The sequence below is a fragment of the Lonchura striata genome, chromosome 3, assembly GCF_050655825.1.
Source record: "Lonchura striata isolate lonStrDom1 chromosome 3, ASM5065582v1, whole genome shotgun sequence".
In the NCBI taxonomy this organism is placed as follows: Eukaryota; Metazoa; Chordata; class Aves; order Passeriformes; family Estrildidae; genus Lonchura; species Lonchura striata.
Genome location: NC_140705.1, coordinates 7,695,066 through 7,711,914, shown reverse-complemented (window position 1 = coordinate 7,711,914; position 16,849 = coordinate 7,695,066). Strand labels below are relative to the sequence as shown.

Here is a 16,849-nt window from a genome sequence, read left to right as displayed (position 1 = left end):
AACAGAAAATTTTTGTAAGAAATGTTCTAAAAAATGACACAACAGCAACACAAGATATGTTTGTATATAATCAAAGGTGAGTTCAGTTCATTGATAGAATATTACAATTCATAATGTTAGAATAACATTTTTTCACCTGGTTATTCTATTGGGCTGGTAACAGACAATCTGTTTACAGCACAAAGCAAGAAATCAAGGAATGGCTGTTGAAATCTTGTAGTTAATAATGTGGCTGAAGGGTAATTGTCACTGCAATTCAATTCTCAGCAAATTACAGTTTGCCTGAAGGAATGAAAAGACTACTTTCCACACCAAAAAAACAGTCTGTCCTTTCTAGTTTAAGTGGGCTTCAGAAAAAATAAAAATCTTTCCTATGGAATGAGAAAAAATTACATTTAATGTAATGTACCCTATACCAAGATAATGGCAGCATAGAAGAAATATTACCTGTGAATCTGATCTTGTCTGCTAGAACGAACTGGAGCCAAACCATCTATTTCATCAAAAAAGATTATAGAGGGTCTCATCAAGTATGCCTGGTATGCAATAAACAAAAAAAAAAATTGAATTCACTGTTAATTCCTAATTTATCCATCAACATTGAAAACTGCTTTCACTAGAAAGCATTAACATGCTAAACTAACACATATATTGAGACATCTTTGTTAGAAAGTGTAAAGTTTGAAACGAAAACCAAATTTCCAACTCCAGCAGTGTTTCAAAGCAAAGCAGAGTGCAGTCTACTTCGAGTAAGCAAGATGGCACCAGTGTACCAGTTTTACTGTGTGCTGGACAGGTTAAAGACAAACACACACCTTACACTCTGTTACAGAAAACATTATCTTATCTGCTCATAATCTGTTTGTTTAGACATCTCTATCTGACAACTACTTTTCTTTGAGCTACTGCATTTTTCTGCTTTGTGTGACTCTCTATTCTGTCCAGTCTCGTCTAAGCCAAAAAAGAACAATAGGATAGATACACAACCAAGGCATTTTGCACTCCCCTCTGCAGCACCTATCTTGAACATGCCAGTCAAACACAAACTCAGTGACTGATTTTTTTTCCCCCAACTTTTCCCCAAACTACTTTGCTGCATGAATGTACAAATCAAAAGACTTCTTTGTCTGTGTTTCCAGAGCAAGAAAAACTACTGTCAGTATTCCCCTATTCTTTTCATCTAAGTATGCTATTTGGTAAAATCCTTCTTAATTTAAGAAAATGTACTGTTATTTAGTTTCTATTTCAAGTATCTTTGGCTACCTAAACCACAAAACACAACATACAGAGAAATTATATTAAAAAACTGTATTTTCTTCTAACCTGATCAAAAAGGAGTCGAAGCTGACGTTCAGATTCACCAACCCACTTACTGAGACAGTCTGCTCCTTTCCTCATAAAGAAAGCCACCTTTTTGTCTCCTTGACTGCATTCATTAGCTAGAGCTCTAGCTACCAAGGTTTTACCTGTTCCAGGAGGACCATAGAATAAACAGCCCCTGAAGATAAATGGATCAACACAGTCACAAACTTATTTTACGTCTCCTGAAAAACTCCAAGTCAAATTTTATAATGAAGACAGGGAGCCTGGAGAAGAATGACTTAAGATCTCCTATTTTGTAGTAGTATTGTATTACTGTATTATTAACATGTTGTAGTATTAACATGACTTCATAAAATCTAAGATTGTTTTAAGCTTTCAAATCAGTAGAACTTTCATTTTTAAAGAATATTAATCAAAAGCATATTAAGTTTCCAAAGGATTCTTTTACAATAGTTAAATACCACCTCTTCAAATATTAGATTTTAAGTAACACCTTAATCAATGTTTGCAATTTGGAATGAAGTAATTAAGTGACAAAAATACCCCCAATTTTTCGATTGACTTAGACACCATGCACCCATTTAAATCACATACCAAGATGCCTCATTATTAAATACTATAATCCCAGTATAATAATATTGAGATAACATCAGCATTTTGCTTCATTTAGTAAAATATTTAATAACATAATGGGAAAAAAAGGCAAGGTACTACTAAATAAAAGACATGAGAATTCTTTCTTTACCAAATCACAAAGTTTACCTTCCTCCCACACGAAAAATATACTAGGTTTTTTTAATTCTTCATCCTGCTTATTACATATTCTCATAGACAAGCAAAAACATAAATCTATTTGAATTGTAAAACACTTCAGGGAAAGAATCAACTTCCTATGTATTTTCAATTCCTCAGACCTTAATAAAAAAAAGGCAACAGTGAGAGAAATACTCCTACCTTGGTGGCTGAATTTTGAATTTTTCAAATATTTCTGGATAGAGAAGAGGAAACACTACCATTTCCTTAAGTGCAAGGATATGATGGCTCAATCCCCCTATACTATCAAAACACACCTTAGGAAAAAAGAAACCATATTAAGTTTATATTGTAACAGCTTTCCACAAAAGCACCTTATAAAACATTTGAAAACAAATTAGAAAAAACATTGCACTGATCAACAGGATTTCCCTGAATTTTAAAAGCGTGAAAAAACCAGTTGAGAAAGTCAACTCTTGGCTGCCCACCTGAGGTTTATGTGGTTTACAAGAAAACTGTGCAAGGGCTGCCTGGACATCTATAGAGGTCCAGCCTAAGCCCCCAAGCAAATGCTTTGTAGTACAAAGGAATAAGGAAAGAAAAGCTTTGGTAATAATAAAATTAAATTTTAAAAAAGAATCAGTGAGCTTTTTTATGAATTTACTTCAACATCAATACAAAGCTGTGGAGAATTCTGCTTATGTATAATTCAGGGAACTAAGATAAAAAGCTCTAAGCAAACCTACCGATTTATCAACAATCATTGGGTCAACATCAGCCAAACTCGCCCCAACTTTCACACGTTCTCGAAGGATTCCACTAGCTAAATCTTCCGCTCTGAAGTTTAAAGGCAGGCACCTGCTCAACAATGAACAAACACCCAATAAATACTGTTCTGCTTTTATTGCTTGGCGGTGAAGAACAAGAGGTTAAATGCCTTTTACTACATAAACAGATAACCTTCCCAAACTGGTAAACAAAACTAATCTTTTTTGTGGTAGCTACAGTTATATATCTGTAAGTTCCTTAGCATAAAAAGTTAGCTTTATGCATCCATACACATATTTCAATCTGAAGAACTAGGCTGGATAGATTATTTTGAATGAACACAGAAGAAACAATATTTCCTTCCTTTAAACCCCTACACAGATACTACAGCAGGCTAACTACATAGTTAAAGGGAGGAAGAAAGGTACTAGTAAGACAGGTTACGCTCAGAACTACACTTAGGGTTATTGTACATTGCTTGAATTACTTGCAATAGAAAGGGAACGATGTGGCAGACAAGAAGAGTTGGAAAAAAGATGAGGAAACGTTTTGCCTGTAGAAATCTTCCTACCTAGTACCACTGAATAATCTTCCACTTTTAGATTACTGCTCAATACATGTAAGGTCAAAAAAATGTGCACTGTGTGTGTAGAATGTATGAACTCTTACACAAGAGGAAGAGGGAAGAGCTGAGAGTACAAATGAATTAATTAGGACTAAGTTACACTAATGGTATTACCAAGAGGAGTTGTTTTTTATAACCCAAGTGACTCAAACAGCTACTCTTGTATTTCCATCTTTTTATCACTATTTATAATTATCTACTCATAAAACTCCAAAACCTGTATTAATATAAAGCCAACATTACCCCTAAACCGCATCTGCAGGTAATTACAGGCAGAATCAAAAGTCTGCAGGAACTCATAAAACATTATAGACTAGTTCTCCTTGTTTTCTGATATATAATAAAATCAACCACTCCAAGGGTGTTTTGATACCTATTTCTTGCTCTGGCTATGCTTTTAGATTTTCTTCTTTCAAAACGTTCTTCATCTGAAGAGGTTGTATCGCTGCTGTGAATGGCATGCTTCTTTCTCCTATTGAAGTGGCAAAACAAACAGGAAACTCAGTCTTTTTTGAGGTAGAATGGCATGTTTGGTTCTTCTATAAAAATGAAACTGAAATTCCAAGTACAGTATTGTTCAGGTTTGAGATGCATGCAAAATCTAGCTGATCAAGTATCAAAATAATGTGAGAGGGGAACAACAGCTCTTACTGCCACAGTGATTATCTGAATGCAAATGAACATTACTAGAACAGCAGAGCCCTGTAACATGTGTGGTCCAGTCCAAGCTACCTCAGCAATGCGATTTGAATATTCAATCAATAAGCTGCAATTGTACTTGGAAAGTTTCCAACCACTTTAGCCACCTCTAACATAACAGATATACCAAATTCTCCTTACTCAGTTTGATGCTTTCCTTTACATATTCTTTGAAAAAATTCCATACTTCACTAAGTATATAACCTCTTTTTACGAAGTTATTAATTCTGAATAGCAGAACAGGCTTTCAAAATACCTGTACTTCTCATCTGAATCCAAGTAAAATTACTATCCAAAGTCTGAATGAACCCTTTCTTAATTTAGTATCACAGTATTTCACAAAAAGGAGTATTTCAGAAATATTAAAGAACGTACATTGAATCTTCTGTACGAAAAGGTGTTGAGCTGGATATCGGTTTAAATAGTCAGCACTTTTTGCATTAAGAAGTTGGTTACTAGTAAAAAGTCTTGGATTTTAAGTGAATATAGTAAGCTGCATTATTTGTATGAACATGATCATGTGCTTAATTAACTGGTTTTTGCCAATGGATAACATGGTCTATCAGTTTTACTGTTCAATGACCAAAAATTAGATACATTTCAAAATCTATCAAAGAGAATATCAAGCAATTGGGAAGACTTAATTATGACAAGAAGGGATAAAAAGAGGGCCAAGTAATGAGCAGGCTAAAACTAAAGGGATAATAACTTTCACACTCTTCATGTATGAATAGTAAGTACAAGTACAAATCCAGAGATTACCCAAAAAAATGTCACATGCTCTTCAAGAAAAAAAAAACAAAAACACCAACTCTTATCTGTATTACAAAAAAACTTTAGAATCCTAAGATTCAGCTATTACTTTATTTACTTTATATATTTTCATTATGCCATTAAACTGAGCAAATAGATAAGCGTTTCAGCTATGACTAGTATCATTTACTTGGATTCTGTTCATGGACAGATTTGTCTTTTTGAAGCTTCAAGTAAGTTTATTTTTTAAAAAATGTTTTAAGCTGTAATCTCATCTGTTTTGTTACATAAAGCCTACAGACAGTTTCCAAGACAACTTGATACATTCCAGACTTATTTGACACAAAACATAAGAGTCAAAAATTATGCTTGCTAAATATTTTATTAAATGGTTGATAATTCTTGAATAAAATTTGACGTGAAAGGAAATAAAAAATATTAACCTGTTTTGCTCGGTTTTGTAGAAGAGTAAGGGGATATTTTTTAAAAATTATGCATTCAAATTAAATATTACATATATGGCCTTATAGAGAAAGCTACAGTGTGCCATGCATGATTCTTTCCAGTACTTGTAGCACACCTGTTTCCGTTCTGTGTAGCACAAAGCTTCTAGTAGGTTTAAAAAGTGCCATGATACTCCTGTCTGGATGCTGATCAGGGTCTGCATCTAGGATACAATTCAAGACCCGCTCACATGTGTGAATGAACTGCAACTCACTGAATGAGTTTGAAATGGTTTGAAAATCAAAAGCTACCAAAATGTACTAAAGGAAAACAAACAATTACACACCAAAAGAGTGACATTTACCTGATATGGCTTCTTCTTGCAGGAGATCTGTGAATATCAAACAGTGTATTTTCTCTCTTTTTTTGATGAGCTGGCACTGTAACATCAATTTAAAAAGAATAACCATCTAATCTTAATGCAGCACAGAAGTGCTGGATTACCAATTTTCATCAATACAGTTATCACTGGTTTCTCTAAATGCTTAAAGAAAGAATTGGGCAGGGGGCCTTTGTCACTGTCACTGTACGTGGCTTGATGCAGGCATGGGAATTCCATCCTCACCCTCCTCAAATTACAGAGCTGTGTCTGTCATGGCACAGAATGTAACTCAACCAGGGCTCTAGTATTTTGAGTTTATTTGCAGGACATTAAACTCCATACAGAAACCTCTTCATAGCTGATAATATGGGATGTCTTGAAATCTTTCTGAACAAATAAACCATAGCAGTTCTTTATCAAAGAAATCATATCCCATGATCCTTCGACTTGCGGAAATAGTTCAAAGCTGCATCAGGGAAAACTCAAACTTGACAGGAACAAGCATTTCTTTACAGAGAGGGTGGTCCAACATTGCAAAAGGCTTCCTTAAAGAAGTGGTTGATGCCCTGAGTCTGTCATAAGAGGCATTTGGACAATGACCTGAATAACATGCTTTTTGTCAGCCCTGAAACAGTCAGGCAGCTGCACTACAGATTCCTTCCAACTGAAATACCTGAGATTTCTCATTTGTGATAATGGCTCCTATGCCATTTATGCACAGTTATGAATTAGCCTTACCACTCAAGAAGAGAAGCAGGCATAACAGTAACTATTTTTTCTATGTAATCACCTAATTTAGTAGATTGCTTTCTGCCAAGTATTTCTTGACCTAAACCCTTCACCCCCAACCCTGGGCCCAGCATAGGGTGGTATTTGCAGAGATCAATGAAGCAGCAATGCCACCACCACTGACAAACTGACAGACTGTGTCTCAGCAGTCCCATCCACATGGTGAACCACAGCAGGTCAGGGTGAAAACCACAAAATCCCTGTTACTCTGTCAGGGGTGAGAAAGAGCCATCCAACTATTCCCTCCCCACATCCATGGTACTGCTGCAGGTCAAGCACTGTCTGTTCCTCACCTATTGGAGGGGCCTGGTATCTCTCAACAGTTTTTCTCTGTCTGAGATTATATGGCCGATCATTTTCTTCCCCCTCAGCTTCTTCTACTTCTATATCTCCATCTTCTTCCTGAGACTCTGTTGGTGGGTAAAAATATTTTCAGAAGACTTCCACTTCATGTCAGAGCTACTTTCATCCTAAAAAATTAACTTTTTAATAGTCATTGAGAATTACTACCCATTTATTAACTAACAAATTTATTAATTGTCAAATCTGTGGAAATTTGAAGGCTGTGATAAATCTACAGCACATTTTCAAATTTCCTTCTAGTTTTTTACACAAAATTCTGGAAAGGAAAAGAAAAATAAATTAATTCAAAACAGCTTTAGTTGTAAAATACTTCAAACATCACTTCTATCCACTGTATTTTTTCTTCAGTAAACATCCTTCAAATTAAGGACAATTCCTTTCTTCTCTTTTCCCATAGAAGACTCAACAAATCAAATCTTTGACACAGCATGAAAATAAGTACAACTTTATGATTCACAGTATCACTTTTAAACAAAGCAAAGTAAGACAGAAATACACTTTATAAACTTTGTGTATAAAGGCACAACATAGGCCCATCTGTTAACAGGATCGGAATTTTCATCCATGGATCTCAGAACTAGTACTGCATCCTTATTAACTGGGACAAACCATAACTTCCACAGCAGTTTAAATTAAAAATTGAGATGCATTATGCTGAAACCTGTATGGATACCCAAAGCTTAAGTCTGATTTTTTAAGGAGGCTAAGCATGATGTTGATCAGGCCATCAAAGTTAGGCACAATGTCTTCTTTCCTAGTAATTTTGGAACCCTGGACCAGTTTCATTCAAATTTTTAAAGGAAAGCAGAATTTCAAATACAACTACAAGCCTTCTAAAATGTCAGTGGACAGAAAGGAGACTGTAATTAATACCTGACCCCAAAGGAAGGATGCAGGCCTAACTATTACAAATTCTTTCTGATAATTGCCACTCAGCACATGAGAAACATCAAGTCAGTTAGAACACACATAGTTGTAGACTACATTCATCACATCCTGATTTCCACCAAAGAATTGTTACAAGGAATGGAAGGGAAGCTCCAATTACTTAGTATTAAGAAAAACAGAAGGAAGGAAATTTACTTTACAAATATTTAGAAATCAGGCTTTGTTCTGCTTTCTGAAGTGCAATATATTGCTCTCTTATGGGAAGAAAAACTTCATTTTGTAAGCATTTCAGACAAGCCCCCACTATTTTTTACAACCCATACCTTCTTCTTCCCCTTCTGTAGACACTTCATGGTGGTTCTGAATCCCATAGCTATTTCTCCTCAGCGACTTCCTCCTTCTTTTCACTCGAGAATACATATCCATATTTTCCTGGAACAAAATTCACATGCACTTCCATCAGTACTGTCCCATTTCACTCAGTATTAGTCCCAGTGCAGTAAATAATGCTCCACACAATCTCTAGTCCTTAAGTGTTTTTCCAGCAGAGATCTCCATAGGTAGATTACAAAAGCAGTCTTATTTAATAGATGCTAAAGTGAATCTCTCAGACAGTACCTAGTCCACTTAATACAGAGTGACATCAGTTTTCAAGAAAAAAGCAGATGACAGCCCCTGGTCCTGCTGCTTCTAGGCTACCAGAGTATGCTTCAAACCAAAGAACCACCATAGCACATCAGGAGACATGACAGTGAATTTATCAATAAAGGAGACAATGTAGAGCATGTCCACTAATTTAGCTGTGAATTTTAGTTTATCATGCATTTTAATGTTATCCACTGAAGAAAATCATAAACATTTAAACAGAGACACAGAAAAATGTATCCTGTTTGCAAAAACATTCTCTGCCTTGATATGACTTTTACCCAAGATCTCAGAAACTGCACTTACGAATTCTGTATCTGTCCACATCCGCAGCCGTTCTACTTCACCAGATCGCCTGTTCCTCCTGATGTTAATATTATCCATTTCCTGCAGGACAGCCTCAGCAGTACTGAAATATATGCAACAGTTAACTTACACAAAAAATCAGTCTTAGAATACATGCAGAACTTTGGACATAGCATTCAACATCTTGAGTTGTCTATCAATTAACTACAAACTTAACTATAATAAAATTGAAAGAATATAAACTAACTATGCAAAAGAAGAAATGCTGATGGTATTTAAGTTTGGGGTTGAAAGTAGACAGTACTATTTTAACAAACTTTTTAAAAGAATTTGGCTCAGTATAAATTGCAGTATATAAATTTGCAACTGCTGAGACATAGATTAGGTGTCAGTTAAGATTAAATTTGCAAAATAATAAAGTAAAGCTTTTCACCTATATAATTATAATGATGGGAGTGCAATTAATGCCTCCACCCCATAAGCTTTACAGTTTCTTACCCTGGCCTCAAAAAGATACTAGAATATACAGGATTTTCTTTTAGTTAAATCAGTAACATCTAGAATCTCATCGTCCAGTATTTAACCTCATGATCATTTCTCATCTACTACTTAGTCAGCATTTTCATTATCTGGAGAATTTGTAAACAGCTGTCAAAACAGTGGTGGTATGTAAGTGATAACCCTGGCCAAGATGCCTCACTGCTAAAGAAGAGAACAACACAGTATTAACCAGGCAAAGTCAATTATTTGGCCACTTGTCCTGAAGACCATGTTATTGCTCTCCATGGTGATTAGAGTAGCTTTCAACTGGAATTCTACTATATTTGTTTCATATTTATAAGACAGAAACTGTAACTTCCTTTTTTTCAAGCTGTTTAAAAGTAAATCTAAAGGGTGAAAGACTGCCTTTATAAAGAAGACAGTGGATGTTCTGGTGACATAAGTCAGTAAGGCCACACTTTCATTATGAGACCTCCTCTCCATTTTAAACAATGATTCCAAAATATCTGTGATGAGTGACAGAACAGTATCAAGCCAAATCATGCTGCAGTTTGCTACCAAAGAAAATAGGGTTGGAAGGGACCTGGAAAAGTCAATGTGCTCTGCCATGCAGAGCCTAAATCATTCCTGACAGACTTTTGTCAAACCTGTTCTTAAAAACCTCCAATGATTATGGGACACACTGTTATCAGTGTAAGCTCATATACAGACTTCAATTCCGTGATCTTAATCAAATTACAACCTTCATGGTAGACTTTTCCCTACTGTTGATGAGGAGAGGGAGATTCAATTGTAGCTAGAAATATAAATGTAACTCAACATAAGTTTGCACACTGATACCAAGTAGTTACTGAGTACATCAAAAAAGAAAATTAAATTAATAAAAGATTCAAGGGAATACATTTAAAAATAAAGATCATTCTTGACAATTAAATGTTTGTGTTTAAATCATTTTCCAGCTCTGGAAAAAGCAGTTACTCAGAGATATGACTGCTAAAACCTGTTTTACAGGTGGGAAGATCAGGACATATTAAGTGACCTGCCCAGGGATACAGAGAAATAGTATTTCAAAAAAAGCATTTCTGGCTCCCATTCCTATGCTCAGACCAGACCGTACCTCCCTGACCTACTTTGTCTGCACAGTAAATGTCAAAAAGTGACACCCACCCTATGTGAATTATTAACAAATGGTAAAAAACAAAAACAAAAAAGAAAGCTACAAACTTTTGATATTTTATGATCAAAATCATACAAGGAAAATCTAGAATGTTTCCAAGCACTGCTGCTAATCACCAATTTACATGACATTTAAGGTATCACTACATAAACAGGTTACCAAGAAACAAACTAGGCTGTGGATTTACAGCACATCAGGCACTCTGCAGTAATTGCCAACATACAGCTTTATCCAGGTGTAAGGACAGAGTAACTTACTCCTCAGTGAAAGCCTGGGAAGCTGCTCTGCATTTAGAGCATGGACACCATGGCAGTCACAGCACAGACCCAGCTGTAACTCAAACCACAGCCTAGCTTGTCTCAATGCATCCCCACAGTAAAACACAGACATGGCACTGGAACACAGGTGTTTCTAATTTTAAAAAATCATTAAGATGCTTTGTGAATACAACTGTAGTATCCCCACATACCTGTTTACTAGCTGATCAAACAATAAACTCTGATTCAAAGTTTCAAATCTGTTTTTCCTGGACCGACAACTTTTTCTGACTTCTATATCTCCGTTTATGCAAGCATGGTCCCCATCTCCCTTTTTTTCCCCTCGAAGGGGGTGGCTTTTGAGAGCTAAGAGAAATTTGTATTACTACTTCAAAATGCAGGAAACAACATTTTCACAAACAAGAATTAATAAGAGCATACTTATCAAGGACAATAACCCAAAAGTTATTAAGCACAGTATGAACTAAAGAATTGTATTTAATTCCTATCAAAGTTATTTTAGAAGTTATTTCTACATATTCAAGCTTGTTTCCTTAGATGATAATCTTATTCTATGATGAAAATTTGGCATTCAATTAAGCATTTAATATTTTTAAGTTAGCATCAATATTAAAATGCACATTTGGCCCACAGTTTCAATTCTTAGTCTTTCAAATATAATATAAAAAGACCAGATACAACACACTGACTTCACAAGCAAATCTGTAACAGCTACTCTGTACAGTGCCAAAAAAAAGAGATCCCACTGCTAATTGTTCCTTAGGCATCACAATAAATAATAAAATACCAAATATGACTAATGAAATTACACTTACATAGAGTCAACACAAAATTAAACAAGACAGAACTGATGAAAAAGGAACACAAAAGACAAAGTGGTTTTAGCTGAGATAAGCAATGAAATGGCAAGTTTGTAACATATAAGCTTTTAGGAAGACTGTTCAAGGTAGCAGGAGCTGCAGACAAGGCAGGTCTCTCTAAAGCAATAGAGTTAGTAATGTTAAGAACCACAAAAGGCCGAATTTCAGATGAGCAAAGAGACTAAGTAAATTAAAGAGACCAACTGAGAGAGGAAGGCCAAAATTAGCTCATAACAGTAATTTGGGAATTAAGGAAAACATTGAGATCATAGCCAAGAGGTCTGAATTGAGAAAAGAAATGGATTTTAATCTAAAAATGTTCCCCATATCCACAGAGAGTATCCGAGATGGCAACAGAAGAAAATTGAGCAGCAACTTTTCTGGTCAAAACTTGCAAAGGAATCAGTAAAGTTCTCAAAAACATATGCCACTGAAAATCATTGACATAAAACTGTTTAATGCAAAAGCTGATACAAAAAGTTTTGCTATTATTCACTTACATAAGCTACGTCCATTTGGTAGTGTAGCACCAGGCTGAGAAGTTAACCTATGAGAAAATTAGACATACAAATAACATTAACATTCCTTAGCCAAGCAAAAGGTACACAGTGAAAACAGAACTTGGACTGCAAAATGCTCCATGATACTCTCCTTTCCAAGAAATAGTCTTGGAAGAGTCTGCTTCACGCTCAACACCTTAGTAAAGACAAAACTGCTCAATACCAATTATATGAAACCCCTCCCTGTCCCCAACTGTCAAAGCACCTCTCTGATTAATCTCCCTAATCTTTCTTCATGCCCTTGTCCTGTTAACACTCTCCTTAAATTTCAGAACAGAACCTTAGTATAGCTCTCCAAAGGTAATCATCATTCTAACACCTTGGATAAACCAGTAGAAGCAACAGAACTTTTGGAAAGTCTTAGTGACTCAACATCACTGTTAAGCACAGTGCCTTGGATTTTGGCAGAACCAACATAAAACTTCAGATGCAAAGACAAGTTGCAGTGGGTTCTAAAGGAGCAACAATATGATTTTCAGTACCCTGGCCAAATTTCATTTGACACAATGATCTAAATTCTCCCAGCTGCATTAAATATTTCTTTTTGTACATTGACATTTCTAGGCGCTCCAGTACAAGTCTACTCTTACAAACAAAAGAAACAGAAGGGGCACAAGTTTCAATACATTCCCAATGGCCATGGTTAGATTTATTTTGTTTTAAAAGAGAAAAATAAACACAAGAAACTTAAGATATCTATTTTGAGATTTACAAAGCTTTTAAGCAAACTTCATCCTTGCAGTCAACAGTCCAATAGTGACTTACAGTCACTCCTACATACAAATCATTTCAAGAATGATTTTGACATGTAAATAAATATGAAATACATATCTACAAAATAATTAGTATTAACTGAAAGTTCATGGATCAGGAACATACTGTGTACACTGTCTCACAGCCCCTTGTAGCCATGTGAGGAACCTGACGGATACAAGGATTCTTTGTAAAGTACTATGAAATCAGAGTTATAAAATAAAATTAATTACTTCTGCTTTGAATCCTAAAAATGTGGCAAGACTGAGGCTATATTCAGTAAAATTTACTTACCAGGCTGAACAACAATAGAAATAAACTTGACCGTTACCCATTCCCTAAAGATGGTAACGCTGATTCCCTAATTAAAATATCATGTCTTCTTATAGCATGACTACATAAAAATACCAATTACCTTACTAAATTTGGATGCATCAAGAATCTAAAATTCAGACTACATCTCAAATAAAATTACTTTATATTTTTTGCACAAATATGCATAGAAAGGAAACAGATGAGACGATTGATGCAATCACATTCCTGAAGTCTTAAAATGAGGAAAATCATGGGAAAATAACATGCTTCAAAAGTACACTCCTGAGCTGCAGCTGACTCCAGAAATAGCCTAAGTGGGATAACAACACAGAAAAAATTTGGTATGAGTTCCTTCTTCTCTTGGCACCAATTACCTGGACTGTCCAGTTGAGATGCTCCATTCCTCTCGCTGCCCAGTACTGCGCGATTTAGATTTTTCTTTGCCCACAGGATCAGCATGTTTTGAGGTACGTTTGGCAGGAGGAGATATGTGGCTATCACTCAAACTAGCATCACTACCTTCATCTTTCTGAAAAGAAAAAAAGCATCAGATGATACTTACTTGGTTCATTTGCAGATATCCTTACAGAAAAAGGGTAAATTTCAGCTCAGTAAGAGGAAAGTCTATGTCAAACTCTTACTGACCAGTCTGTGTGAAATATTAGAAGTGTTTATTCTGAAAACATTACCAGAAGCTATGAAAATATTTCATTTCAAATATTAAACTTCTATAATAATTTTCCTGTATTTCTGAACAAGTATTGTTTGAATAAGCCGTTGTATTTTTTATGTATCATTCACAACACTGCTATTCTCACCTTACTTGCAAAAGAGCTAGTAATGCCATAAAGAGAGAAAAGTACTGTGGAAAATTAAGATTATTAAAAACAGAGCAATTATTTATTCCACTGATGTTGGTTTTGTCTCTAAAATGCTTAAACAAACATTCTTCCTTCCTGTAAGAGTTTTCCAGTACCTTGTTCTACCCATCAAACTGTCCAGCACACAGTCAGGAAATGTCCAACATGTTCATTAACAGTAATATGCACTAGCCACATTACACTTAGCATGTTTAAAGAAGCACCTAAAGAGTACCAAAAGGGGCCCTTTTTCCTTTGCACTTATCAAGGCTAACAGGGACAGAAACTCAAAGATAGTAGCAAGGGATTACTTCAAAGTTGTACACAAGAAATGGACAGACAGCAAACTTCAGAAGATCTGTTTTTATTTAGGTGAACTACCACAACAAAACAAAGCCAGGATTCTATTAATTAATTATTAATTAATTAAAAATTTTAGCTCATTAAAACAGTCTGGATGCCATTCAGTGTGACCTTGGGCAAATCTCGTGAAGTTCAACAAGTCCAAGTGCAAGGTCCTGCACCTAGGTCTGAGAAATCCCAGGAACAAGTACAGGCTGAGTGAAAAATGGATAGAGAGCAGCCCAGGGAAGAAAGACTTGGGGGTGTTGCTTGACAAGAAGGTCCCCACATTGTGCTCCTGCAGCCCAGAAAGCCAAAAGTGCCCTGGGCTGCATCTGCAGCAAAATGGACAGCAGATCAAGGGCGGGGATTCTCCCTGCCTATGCCCCCACTGCCGAGATCCCACCTGGAGTCTTGTGTCCAGCCCTGGGGCCACAATATATGAAGGTCATGGCCCCACTGAAGTGAGTCCAGAGAAAGTCACAAAGATAATCCAAGGACTAGAGCAGCTCTGCTGCAGAGACAGGCTGAGACAACTGGGGTTGTTCACCTTAGAGAAGGCTCCAGGGAGATCCTATAGAACCTGCCAATAACTAAAGGGGCTCTAAGAGAATTGGAAAGAGACTTTTTAACAAGGGCGTGTATTGACAGGGGAATGGTTTTAAACTGACAAATGGCAAGTTTAGGTTAGATATTAGGAAGAAATTCTTCCCTGTGAGGGTGGTCAGGCCATGGCACAGTCCAAAGAAGCTGTGGCTGCCCCATCCCCAGAAGTGTTCAAGGCCAGGCTGGATGGTGTTTTGAACAACCTGGGACAGTGGAAGGTGTCCCTGCCCATGGCAAGGGTTTTTGAACTAGATATTTTTAAGGTTCCTTCCAACCCAAACCATTCCATGATTTAAAAAATAAATATCCTTTATTGCAACAATAGAGAACTAATTTTCAAATATTAAGGTCCAGGAATTGTCAGTAAGAACTTGAACTATGACAAAGAGTTAAATTTACTTAAACACAAGGAGATGACCACAGAAGTCCCATTTGTTCATCAGGCTTATGAACAACAACAATCTGAAGTGTACTCCAGATATTTCAACATCATATGTCACATATTCAAGAATATTAAAAAAAAAATAAAAGGCTTATCTCTTAAGAGAGACACAGAATATCACAGCACAGTATTTAGAAAGTGAAATCCAAATGTATGGGTGCAGTTTAACAAGACAGCTCAGCATCACTGTGATACAAGTAGAGCCCATGCACTCCCTTGCCTGACTATGCAGCACCACTCCAACCTCCTCAAATCTTCTCATGTTTCTCTCATCCATCCATAAACCAGACCAGCTCACTAAAGCTTCAAAAGCTGACTTTCCCTCTGTTAGATGAACTTCCTACCTTGTCAGTGATTGTAGAGTTGTGTTTGCACTGTATATCCCCTCAAAATGGTTTGTCCCTCCATATCCCCTCTGTACCTGTCTGGTTCATCCCACCTTTCCCATCAGTACCTGTATGTCCATCAAACCCCAACCCATCCCCCTGTCTCCTCCCAGGTGACGTGTCCCATTACCTGATGACCCTCTCCCTTTGTCCAGATCCTTCTCCCAGGGTCACCAGGTAGCTGGACCCTGGCTGGGACTCCTCCCCCAGCCCCTCCTCAGGGTCACTCTGAGGCCTTGCCCCCCCGAGAGCCGCTCCCATGTCCTTCCCCCATTGCCTGCTTGGGTTTCCCACTCCCCCCATATCTGGCTGCTCTGGGCGGGGACACTCTCTTGCTCTGGATGTCCTTCGAGGTCAGATGTGGCCTTGGATCTCCCCAGGCCCTCATTAAACTTTGAAACTAATCCTGAGGGAGAGCACCTCTTTCCTTTGCTTGTGGGACCAGCTCGTCTTTGGACTCACGAGGGAGCTTCTCCAACCCCCTGGGATCCAAGGAGAAGTTCCTTTCGTCTGCCCGACTCGCCCCACTGCCCAGCTGGCCGGGCTCCACAGGGGCTTTATCGCCGTGGATTCGAGGGAGAGACGCAGCAAGTGATCTTAATCATTTCACTGAGGGATCAGAGAAGTACAAAAGATAATAACTACCACCATTCCTAAATACAAATCCTCCATAGGTGCAGCACCTATACACCCAAAATACATGGGCAGCACCTGGCTGGTTTCCATAACACTCTGAAACTACAAAATATCAACTTTTTACAAAATTTTAGTAGCGTTTATATTCACTTCTGAACACTGTAAGTATTTGTGCACATATGTTCTGCTTTATTATCAGTTTACCTGTGGACTTAGAGAAATACAACCCTGCTTAGATCAATTTTAGTAACTATTTTCCAAAACTATACAAGCTCCCCTGTGAAGGATAGAAGCAGAGTTTCAAGGTAAGCCACAGAACCAGTTTAAAACCGGCTAAGCAAGACAGAGAAAATGAAACCAGGAAAGATGAAGCAGCATATAACAAAGCTTTACAA

The 16,849-nt window shown here is 36.9% G+C and overlaps 1 protein-coding gene across 7 annotated transcripts in view; it reads right to left on the bottom strand.

Moving 5' to 3' along the window:
* The window catches only part of ATAD2B (ATPase family AAA domain containing 2B), a 75,433-nt gene that overhangs the window by 45,541 nt on the left and 13,043 nt on the right, over positions 1-16,849 (bottom strand). For all 7 annotated transcript variants that reach the window (XM_085576255.1, XM_085576251.1, XM_021529789.3 and 4 more), the window contains 12 exons: positions 13,557-13,711; positions 12,055-12,101; positions 10,886-11,039; positions 8,739-8,841; positions 8,111-8,219; positions 6,830-6,946; positions 5,730-5,805; positions 3,843-3,941; positions 2,823-2,934; positions 2,278-2,393; positions 1,324-1,498; positions 448-536 (listed from right to left, as the gene is read on the bottom strand). In XM_085576255.1, the coding sequence (XP_085432381.1) occupies positions 448-536; positions 1,324-1,498; positions 2,278-2,393; positions 2,823-2,934; positions 3,843-3,941; positions 5,730-5,805; positions 6,830-6,946; positions 8,111-8,219; positions 8,739-8,841; positions 10,886-11,039; positions 12,055-12,101; positions 13,557-13,711 (1,352 nt within the window). The remainder of the gene's footprint in view (positions 1-447; positions 537-1,323; positions 1,499-2,277; positions 2,394-2,822; positions 2,935-3,842; positions 3,942-5,729; positions 5,806-6,829; positions 6,947-8,110; positions 8,220-8,738; positions 8,842-10,885; positions 11,040-12,054; positions 12,102-13,556; positions 13,712-16,849) is intronic.